The sequence below is a fragment of the Mercenaria mercenaria genome, chromosome 12, assembly GCF_021730395.1.
Source record: "Mercenaria mercenaria strain notata chromosome 12, MADL_Memer_1, whole genome shotgun sequence".
Classification (NCBI taxonomy): domain Eukaryota; kingdom Metazoa; phylum Mollusca; class Bivalvia; order Venerida; family Veneridae; genus Mercenaria; species Mercenaria mercenaria.
In genome coordinates, this window is record NC_069372.1 from 39,955,574 (window position 1) to 39,967,253 (window position 11,680).

Consider the following 11,680-nt stretch of genomic DNA (forward strand, 5'->3'; position numbering starts at 1 on the left):
GTCAAGTGACCCGAATTACTTGAGGTCATCAGGTAATTATAATTAAACGGTCTAGGAGATATGATCAGGCCTAAATTAAAATTAAGTTTGTTTGACCTTTACCGACCCAGTATTTTTACAGTGGGTAGGTAGGTAGGTAAATAATTTTAATATATTTTACATGTTTTAGTTTTTTAAATGTTTGTTCACTCAGTAATAAAGTCTATTTATTAATACCTATTGCTCTCTGAAGATGCTCTGTTAAATGTATGCTTGCAATATATAAACCCCTAGCTCTATTCATGCACACACAATATGGGCACAGACTTAATTTTCACATCAGGCAAAGTTCACCAAGTCTTTGAGTATCTTTCATGTCTACACTTTTTCTTTATAATTTTATTTATTTTATATATATCAAGTCTTTTCATGATAGTTTTCACTACATCTGCGCTTAAATGTACAAGCCCCATGTGGTTCTGGGACGATCTGTGTAGGAAAAGAATTGGAACCACTGCCTTACCCTTGCATGATCGTAAGAGGCGACTAATAGGGTCTTAACACTTGGTTTTGCAGTAACTCTGTGATTCCACCAGGTATGCAAATTTTGATTCCATACCTCATGTTTTTATTTCGATGTAAATGAGATGTGGAACCAAAATTTGTAGTCCTGTTTGGCGCCATATAACCTATACTGTGTTGGTGCGCCGTAAAACCCAAATAAATAAATTAATTAAAAGTAAACAAGAGGACCATGATGGTCCTGAATCGCTCACCTTTTCCACATGACCCAATTTTCATGAAGATCCATTGAAAAATATGGCTTCTAGAGAGGTCACAAGGTTTTTCTTTTATTTGACCTAATGACCTAGTTTTTGAAGGCACATGATCCAGTTTTGAACTTGACCTAGATATTATCAAGGTGAACATTCTCACCAATTTTCATGAAGATCTCATGAAGAGTATGGCCTCTAGAGAGGTCACAAGGTTTTTTTATTTTTATACCTACTGACCTAGTTTTGACCACACGTGACCCAGTTTCAAATTTTATCTAGATATCATCAAGGTGAACATTCAGACAAATTTTCATGAAGATCCATTGAAAAATATGGCCTCTAAAGTGGTCAAAAGGTTTTTCTATTTTTAGACCTACTGACCTAGTTTTTGACCGCAGTTGACCCAGTTTCGAACTTGACCTAGATATCATCAAGATGAATATTAAGACCAAATTTCATACAGATCCCATGAAAAATATGGCCTCTTGAGAGGTCACAATGTTTTTTTATCATTTGACCGACTGACCTAGTTTATGATTACTAATGACCCAGTTTCAAACTTGACCTAGATATCATCAAGATGAACATTCTGACCAATTTTCATGACGATTCATTGAAAAATATGGCCTCTAGAGAGGTCACAAGGTTTTTCTATTTTTAGACCTACTGACCTTGTTTTTGACTGCAGTTGACCCAGTTTTGAACTTGACCTAGATATCATCAAGATGAACATTCAGACCAACTTTCATACAGATCCCATGAAAAATATGGCCTCTAGAGAGGTCACAAGGTTTTTCTATTATTTGATCTACTGACCTAGTTTTGACAGCACGTGACCCAGTTTCGAACCTGACATAGATATCATCAAGGTGAACATTCTGACCAATTTTCATGAAGATCCATTGAAAAGTTTGGCCTCTAGAGAGGTCACAAGGTTTTTCTATTTTTAGACCTACTGACCTAGTTTTTGACCGCAGTTGACCCAGTTTCGAACTTGACCTAGATATCATCAAGATGAACATTCAAACAAACTTTCATACAGATCCCATGAAAAATATGGCCTCTAGAGAGGTCACAAGGTTTTTCTATTATTTGACCTACTGACCTAGTTTTTGACCGCAGTTTACCCAGTTTCGAACTTGACCTATATATCATCAAGATGAACATTCAGACCAACTTTCATACAGATCCCATGAAAAATATGGCCTCTAGAGAGGTCACAAGGTTTTTCTTTTATTTGACCTACTGACCTAGTTTTTCAAGGCACATGACCCAGTATCGAACTTGACCTAGATATCATCAAGGTGAACATTCTGACCAATTTTTATGAAGATCCATTGAAAAGTACGGCCTCTAGAGAGGTCACAAGGTTTTTCTATTTTTAGACCTACTGACCTAGTTTTTGATGGCACGTGACCCACTTTCGAACTTGACCTAGATATCATCAAGTTGAACGTTCTGACCAATTTTCATGAAGATCTTGTGTAATATATGGCCTCTAGAGAGGTCACAAGGTTTTTCTATTTTTAGACCTACTGACCTAGTTTTTGATATCATGTGACCCAGTTTCGAACTTGACCTAGATATCATCAAGGTGAACATTCTGACCAATTATCATGAAGATCTTGTGAAATATATGGCCTATAGAGAGGTCACAAGGTTTTTCTATTTTTAGACCTACTGACCTAGTTTTTGAAGGCACGTAACCCACTTTCGAACTTGACCTAGATATCATCAAGGTGAACATTCTGACCAACTTTCATAAAGATCCCATGAAAATTGTGACCTCTAGAGTGGTCACAAGCAAAAGTTTACGCATGGACGGACGGACGACGGACGCCGCACGATCACAAAAGCACACCTTGTCACTTTGTGACAGGTGAGCTAAAAACAATATAGTCGCGAAAATACGCGATATTTGGCATCTAAACACACTATTGAATTACAGCTTATTTTCAACAAGTGTTTGATGTTTAATTCAATAGATAATAACTTTTTATGAGTTTTAGAAGGTTTTTACAATGGTTATGGCAGTATGCAAGCAAAAGTGATGATTTTTTAGCCTCAAGCTACTTGCACGTATTGGTCATGTTACTAAGAACAGAAACAAGATTGGGTTTTCCGACATCAGACATTTATTATGCCATTGTCCTGGCAAAAGAAGTATAAGATTTTTATAGCTCTTTGTTCTGGCGCAACAAAATTAAAGTATTTTAACTATCTAGCCTGTAATATTTCAACACATTTACGCTCTTGTCAATTTCTTGAAATTCGAAAACTGAGATTTTCTCACTTCGAACAAATGCATTTCAAAACGATATCTGATTAAAGACATTTTGAAATCAACAATTAAGTCAGTTTATAATATATTTTCACAGATAATTAAATTTTCCACCACTCGCCTGTCAATTGCCGCAATACTGTCACTGTTATGAAAGCAGTATTATGTATAAGCAGATTTCAAATATAATTTAACACATAGTAGACAAATAATATTCTCATGTACACTATGTTTCCTTTGTAATCAATCATATTTGTTCTTCTTAAATTTCCTTTTCACAGCAGACATTTTTTTTCACTGTATTTTTGTAATCACCACCATCTAGTTGCTCTCCATAATGACTGCATCGATAGTACTATTAATCAAAGTCTAGCCCCTACAATATTTTCCAAAAGTGTTAGGACTAGTTATTTTCACTTTCTCAAGACTTATTTCCCGAAAAATGATTATTTTGTAAAGTGTCCCAAAAATATGGACACAATAATCATAATCCACCCAATGTTGAAAGCGAAATAAAAAGCGTAAACGATTATCGGTAATTATTCTGTTGATAAACTTAGTCATTGTCCTTGTTTTCATCATCAATTAACACCCCCTTCAAAGAGCTAAGAGAAGTGTGTCGGTATCATGGCATCTGAAGTGGAGATCAATGCGGTATAGTTGCCCGAGATTGTCATGGAATTACGTCATGTTTTCGCGCCATATGACACATCACTGTTTGATCCTACCGCCTCGGTTCTTTAAATTAATCAATAAAAAAGTTTCTTCTTTAATTTGTTAAAGCGAATTCAATATCCTGTATAAATTGACAGGTAAATGTGTCAAACGATAATTGTGGATATCCTACCTCTGTGAGTTATTTTGCCGCACTAACATAAATCTGTTTGCTAAAAATTGTTTTACGCCATGTATTTAAATTGCTGACCCTTTTTCATTATTTACGATTTTTTTATTCTGCTTTTTGTACTTTCTGGTCAAAAGTCTGAACTTTATGCCCATAGAATTTATCATTTATTTACCCTTAGAAATAAATAAATAATTATGATCGCACTGTTTGAAATTTTACAAAGAACTAAATTTAAATTTGACCGTTTTCATAGAATTTTGCCTACATTCCTGTCGATATCTTATTAAAATCGTTATAGAATTCAGACTGTATTACTTCTTAAGAGGTGCTAAATATATTGATGCGATAATAACAAAAAATGAATGCACTACGCGCGTTTTTTGTGTATGTGTAAACAAAAGTAACGTCGAGCGATGGAAATTAGATATTACGATAGGTCGCACGTGCTTGTGGAATGGAAAATTACCGGCATGACGTTTTGGTATACTTTACATTTCACGGGTAAATTATATACTAGATTTGTAAAATTATGTCCTTTTGTCAGATTGCCTTCCAGTTATAAGCAGTTTGATAGTCGTCTGCATCCTATGGCCTTAGGCAACGTTATTGGCAAAGTTGACACGTTTTCGGAATACACGAGGTAATAAACAGTCCGCTTTATCGATTTCCTTCTAGCTGACTGCAGGTTACTTTCTCACTTGCCATAATTATTTATGCATTTGTTAAATAAAATAATCGCCAGTTTCAAGCACCAAAATCAGTTTTTCCCTCTAATAAGAAAATAAAAATAATTTTTTTCTCTGGAATGCAATAAAATTATTTGAGTCATGGCAATTTTATCGGGTCGGTAGGTAAAGGTCAAACAAACTTAATTTTATTTTAAGCCTTACCAGTTACGTGACCTCTTGAACATAAATAGAAATGTGGTTTTAAAATAAAGTGATATGATGTCGTTGCAGTTTTTGGTAAGTTTTAACTTAATCTTTGTACATGTATTTTATGACACGATTCTTTTTAAACAATGAGGGTAAATAGGTCACAGAGGTAGGATATCCACTATTATCGTTTAACACATTTACCTGTCAGTTTATACGGGATATTGCATTCGCTTTAACAAATTAAAGAAGAAACTTCTGTATTAATTTCTGCTTCTCAGTAATTTAAAGAACCGAGGCGGTACGATCACACAGTGACAACTATACCGCTTTGATCTCCACTTCAGATTTTATTACTTCATTAATTTTGGCAAGCTGAAATTGCTGGGATAAATGAAACATTTCATCCCTTGAGACTTGTGGCATAATTTTTAAGCAATTTATGAGGTCACTCTTGTATTCAGGGAAGCCTTAAAATGTTTCAAAAGTGTGATCATGCATGTAGAGGCTGCAAGTGTATAAACTCCGATTTTGGCACGTTCTACAAGTATGGGGAGTAACTTCCCGTAGTGTTAAGCACTCTTACTTCACCTTCTCAATGTATTTGATACTAAAAGTAAATCCTGGGAGAGAAAATACCAAGGTCCCGACTGGGGCTCAAACATAGGACCTTGTGATCTGTAGGCAGACACTTAAACCACGTCGCTGAACATGCTGAAGGGTTAAGGCTGTTGGAAGCGGTCTCATCAAAATATTTCAACGTTTAGATTGTTTTATATTTCTGACAGACAATCTAAACGTCAAAACTTCTAAGGACCAAAATAATGGGAGGATAAATCAGAGTACACCGTCATGTAAAGTTATTGCCAATGGTTTTATTGCTTGCGCATATAGCGTGTAGACACGGTAAACGTTAATCGTGTACTGTACATACATAGGTTTAAATCACCAGAAAACTTGAATTTTTGGAAATTATTTGATAATTTTTAAAAAAATTAATGAGGAATTGAATCTCCTTTTGATGCGGACCTTGTGATTTTGGTCTACACCTCGATTTTTTTCATTTGACTAACATAGCGACAAAACATCTGTGTGAAAAAAGAGATTTTTATCAAAAAGAGGATACACTAGACCAGTGTTTGGGCCCGACTAGCCACTCCCTTTTTGAAGCCATAAAATTATGTTTTGTTTTGTACCTGCAATATGTCACCATATTTTCTATCATGAGCAGACTTGCTTACCAACAAATGCACATGCATGCCATTTTTTAAATTGTGTTTTACCTTTTATAATTGAGTTTAATGGTAAAATTTAGAAAAACCAAAACCATGAAAATAGTCAAATTCTGCGCCACAAAAAACGGTGTCACAGTATAAAAGTAAACTGTGAACAATGCCATAAAAATATGGAGGTTACATTATACTAATTAAGTTCCTTTTTTATGCCATATAAACAATTAAATCTTGAGACCTTATTTTCAGTACTCTAGAGAATTTCAGTGATATGAAAACATTAGTACAACATGTCTTCTTACAAAAAAAAAATGAAAAGATAAGATATTATAAAGAAAAATAATCCGAATGTGTAACCAAACCCTTGATCAAGATAACATGTAGCTGAATTCATACGGACTAAAGGAAGATAGAAGCTTATATTTGTAAATCCTTGAATAATTCGCGGCATCTGCAGAAACTCCTTCATCCCAAAAGGGTAGGACAACAGCCAACAAGGATACTGCATCTGCAATGTAACACTGTTGTTCAGCGCACATATAAGCCTAGATACTTCTGTTTTGAAAGTTGAAAACTGAATACAAAGTTAGGAAACACAAAAATGCCAAATATTTGATAATTTTGGTAAAACAGCTACAGCCCGATATAAGAAATAGAAATTGGTCAAAAAAATACACACGTGCATATTGTGCGTATCAGTAAATACGCCCTTGTCAGATAAAACCGGATTGGTCATTACAAAAATATTTATCATTACTAAAATGAAAGGAATCAATCTTTTTTTACAGATGCATTATCAATATCATCAGCAGCAGTAGACAAAAGGGTGACATTTTTGCTTTGTAGCAACGAAATAATCAAAATATTTCGCTTATTCAGGAAATAGGCCGGCAGACCTGGTCAATTATACACAAATCTGTCTAATTAGAAATCATATTAGGTAATCATTTCTACTTAAAAGTGGTGATTATGCAAAAAAAAACAAAAAAAAAACACTTATATATCACCAGATTTAGCATGTTTTATGCTTCGCCATGCTCCTATTGATGTTTCCCTTGGAGAAGCCATTTAGTACATCATATCAGCATCGCATCATGCAGTTACATTTTCGCATTGTGTTATGGCATTATCTTCCCTTCGACTGAAAGGGGAAATTATGACAGTAAGATAGTGCGATGTTAATATTGCACTGTGCATACGCATCGTATTTTTCTATCACATTATCGCACTATTGTTTCAGAGGGTAATAATACGAAAGCATGACAACGTGCCGTTACGTAGGAGCTTGTGGTGGGACAGGGGTTCCCTAACATCGGGAGTGGAGAGTCCAACAGTTCAATCTTACTCCATCCTATCCCGACATTTGTCAGCATTATTGTCAAAGGAGAGAAGTTTTTAAAAAGATCAGATTAACCTTATTCGATGAGCAGACAGGCCAAATGATAGGCACACACACACACACACACGCACGCACGCACGCACGCACGCACACACATATACACAAGCGCACGCACGTACATATGCACGACGCACGCATGCACGCACGGGCACTTTTAAAACGAGCTTATTTTTAATAGCTATGTGTTATTTCCGTTTTGTCCTGTTTAGTCAATGTCCAAATTATTGATTTTTTTTGGGTAAAATTCAGTCGTGGAAAACATTCATTGATTGATTGATCATCTTTTAAAACAGGTTTATTGATCTTTAATTTACTGTAAGTTATCGAGAAGCGTTGCGACAGTGAAAACGTTATCTAAAATTAATTGAATTACAAAAGATATAATATATGACTGACATTACTGCACAATAGACCATAACATTAGGCTAAAGATATATCTATTTTACGTAAGGTAATGATAGAGGACCTTAACTATAGATCACATTTCAGTTACATGTGTATATGCATTTATTTATTTTATTTTTGCTTATTCAACGGTTTGTTTAATTGAAATGTTCAGCATATCTATGGCGATATAAAACATCTCAGAAGTCAGCGTGACTGTGCACGGAAATGTGCACTGCACGAGTAACGTCAGGCCAGAATTTTACCATTCCATACAGGATTTCTAAAAGAAGGAGGATATCATTCTATATTGTATGTTTAACTATTTCGTTCTTCCTGCAAGTGGTAGGTTTTGTGATACCAGGTTGGGGACATTTGAAGGGTGATGTACTGACGTTTCATGTGGGACTCTGGTATAGAGTAACGTGTAAGAAAGGCGACGTGTGCCAAACAGCACCCATGGTCAGCAGTAAAGATAACGGTGAGTAATTGTGGTTTATAGTATCATCAACAAAGTAAATTTCTTGTTAAAATCCGACTTATTCTACAGATTGTCAATGGCTGATCATTAATTTGCACAAAGCCTGCTAGATAAATTCAAAGAAATGTAAAATAATTAAACTTAGATCGCGGTGTCGTCTGCTGACGATTCACATGATGCATCAAGCTCTTCTTAGATTCTGTATATCTAGAAGTATTTCGTGGCTTATAACAAAACTGTGAATTGTTGTTTTCGAATAAAAAGGTAGTTTCAAAATTCCAGCCTCCGGTTTATTGTTTGTAATCACGACTTCTGACTGAATTAAAAAAAAAGAAATTTTGACTCTGATCACTCCCTTCACAACGCACAGAAGTATAAAATACATTTTTATAGCTCTTTGCACAACGTTACTTTTTTTCGGAATTGCAGATATGACGGAATATCAGATAGAAACAAGCATGTCGTTGGTGGCTTGCATTATGGCAATTGTTTCTCTGTTTATCTACATGCGATATATGAAGAACAGTATGATAACTGTCGTAATTATAGGGATGTTGGCAAGTATGTTGTCTGGTAAGTATTGAACTAACACTTTTCCAAATTCTAATCATGCAAACTCGAAAATTTCCCAAGCTACGGCAAATGAAATCGTATTTTTATAAGGCGACTGTCTTACTTGGATATTTAGTGATACGAAAACGATATTGTATTAACAGTATTATCTTAATACCATATAAAACAACCAAGAACCTACCATTATGCAAATTATAACTTACCAACGTGTACGAGTGCTTACAAAAAACGAGGGACGAGAGCGAACGAAATCTATCTGTTTATTACGAAAGACCCGTGATGACATTTCAACTTCATTATTTCACGATTTCTGCTTCCTGATTTCACGATTTCCACTTCATGAATTCACGATTTCACGATTTCCACTTCATGAATTCACGATTTCACGAATTCACGATTTCACGAAAAAACTTCACGATTTCTTGATTTCACGATTTCTTGATTTCACGATTTCCACTTCATGAATTCACGAATTCACGATTTCTGCGTCCTGATTTCACGATTTCCACTTCATGAATTCACGATTTCACGAATTCACGATTTCACGAAAAAACTTCACGATTTCTTGATTTCACGATTTCATGATTTCACGATTTCTTGATTTCACGATTTCCACTTCACGAATTCACAATTTCACGATTTCCACTTCATGAATTCACGATTTCCAATTCACGAATTCACGATTTCACAATTTCCACTTCATGAATTCACGATTTCCACTTCACGAATTCTCGATTTCACAATTTCCACTTCATGAATTCACGATTTCACGATTTCCACTTCACGAATTCACGATTTCCACTTCACGAATTCACGATTTCACAATTTTCACTTCATGAATTCACGATTTCACGATTTCCACTTCACGATTTCACGATTTCCACTTCACGAATTCACGATTTCACAATTTCAACTTCATGAATTCACGATTTCATCATTGTGAAATCGTGAATTCGTGAAGTGGAAATCGTGAAATCGTGAATTCGTGAAGTGGAAATTGTGAAATCGAGAATTCGTGAAGTGGAAATCGTGAATTCTTGAAGTGGAAATCGTGAATTCATGAAGTGGAAATCGTGAATTCAGGAAGCAGAAATCGTGAAATCGTGAATTCATGAAGTGGAAATCGTGAAATCATGAAATCAAGAAATCGTGAAGTTTTTTTCGTGAAATCGTGAATTCGTGAAATCGTGAATTCATGAAGTGGAAATCGTGAAATCGTGAATTCATGAAGTGGAAATCGTGAAATCAGGAAGCAGAAATCGTGAATTCGTGAATTCATGAAGTGGAAATCGTGAAAACAGGAAGCAGAACTCGTGAAATAATGAAGTTGAAATGTCACCACGGGTCTTTCGTATTTTCTTTAATACATGTCTCTCGCTCTTCTTTCGCTCTAACTTCTCAAATGCTTGCAAGAAAACAAAACTAGGAATAAATGCGAAAGAAATATATCTGTTTCTTTATTTAGATGCACTTACATATCTTTCACCTTAATCTGAAAAAAAACGAGGGATGAAAGCTGAATAAATCTATTTGTTTCTTTAAATACACTTCTACTTCTTTCCCTCCCGCTTCTAAAAAACTCCATTTTTTGTTGTCTTAGTTTTAGCAATTATAAAAGGATATAGCTGAAATGTTTCTGTTGGTGAATTTTGGTGACATCATTAAAACTTTACTATATTTCAGGAGTTCTTGCTCTGTTGGCGTCTGGGAAAATGGGGAATAAATATCAACAGCTGCATAACGAACAGATGGATGCGTACGGTAAAAGTGTTTACAAGTCACCATATTCTCTGTTCCTGACCGGCACAGGTGGGCTTGTTACATGTCTTGTTTTCTTGGCTTTGTTGGTTGAAATACATATATTTTTAAAGGGCAGCTTGTTACAGAATTCTACCATTGATATATCTGTGCGATCCGAACAAACAATGGTTGCTGTTGTAGCCACGGATACATACTCTACAGAGCCACCGAACGAGCACCAAGGCCATAATATGACCACATATATATCAACGTCTGCATCCACTGATGAATCTGGAACCCTTCCTCCAGCCTACGAAACAGCATTCAATGCTAGAGGCATGTACGCCAGACCTAAGATAAAAGCTAAATCCTGCCAAAATACATCTGCGAATCCAAGTGATGGAGTTAATGTAGCTAATAATACTGAGAAATCAGATGTCGATCATGCAGAACCAGTGTACGGAAATGTTGTCTTAGCTAGTGGACAACATATTGTCATAAATGATATTTATAACATGTAGTCAAAATAAAGTCTGAAAAAAGGATTCACACTATTCTCTGATTCTTTTTCTCGTTTGGATTTAATTACATAAATACGGGCACCCAGTTCTCAGCAAGCAAGTATCAAGTACGAAGATTATGAAGCTTTTGGGAACTCCAGCAGGCCCAAATTTTGAATCCGAAATTTTCATTCCCGAAAACTTGGAACGCTTTTATTTCTTAAGTTATGGAATGTCCTCGTTGCACTTTATAATTGTTTAGGCTCTACCTCTGATAGTACAAATTTTCAGTTATCTGTCTTTCATATTAAAAAGATAATTGATGTACTTAACCATAACTGTTGTCCAGTGTGTGTTATGAGGCAAACCGTCCAGTAGAGGCATACATTAAAATGTATTTCAGGAATTACATACAACATATTCAAACAAACGTACGTGTTGCGTCTGAGCGACAGTGAAATGCTATCTTAACTTCAGTGATTATAAAGTCACTATTTCTGAGATTCGTGACTGAATAAATCGTGTCTGTTTCAAATAAAAAGCTGTTTTACATGAAATGATTGAATGTAATCGAAACCTGATCACCTCATTCGGCAAACGCCATTGTGAAAAT

The 11,680-nt window shown here is 35.3% G+C and overlaps 2 protein-coding genes across 2 annotated transcripts in view; one reads left to right on the top strand and one right to left on the bottom strand.

Moving 5' to 3' along the window:
* Window positions 1-6,434, bottom strand: part of LOC123534093 (DNA excision repair protein ERCC-6-like) — a 95,865-nt gene extending 89,431 nt beyond the window's left edge. Inside the window, exon 1 of the mRNA XM_053520529.1 lies at window positions 6,042-6,434. The gene's annotated coding sequence lies outside the window, so the exon portion shown is untranslated. The remainder of the gene's footprint in view (window positions 1-6,041) is intronic.
* Window positions 6,435-7,800: 1,366 nt separating this feature from the next.
* On the top strand, window positions 7,801-11,515 carry LOC123535119 (uncharacterized). Its single transcript, XM_045317665.2, has 3 exons — window positions 7,801-8,254; window positions 8,684-8,827; window positions 10,511-11,515. The coding sequence occupies exons 1-3, from the start codon at window positions 8,002-8,004 to the stop codon at window positions 11,086-11,088; spliced, it is 975 nt and encodes a 324-aa protein (XP_045173600.2). The 5' UTR covers window positions 7,801-8,001; the 3' UTR covers window positions 11,089-11,515.
* Window positions 11,516-11,680: the final 165 nt, after the last annotated feature.

Coding starts and splice junctions, on each gene's coding strand:
- LOC123535119 (XM_045317665.2), top strand. CDS start 8,002: ATGTGCACTGCACGAGTAACGTCAGGCCAGAATTTTACCATTCCATAC. Junction 8,255..8,683: donor GGTCAGCAGTAAAGATAACG/GTGAGTAATTGT, acceptor TCGGAATTGCAG/ATATGACGGAATATCAGATA. Junction 8,828..10,510: donor GTTGGCAAGTATGTTGTCTG/GTAAGTATTGAA, acceptor ACTATATTTCAG/GAGTTCTTGCTCTGTTGGCG.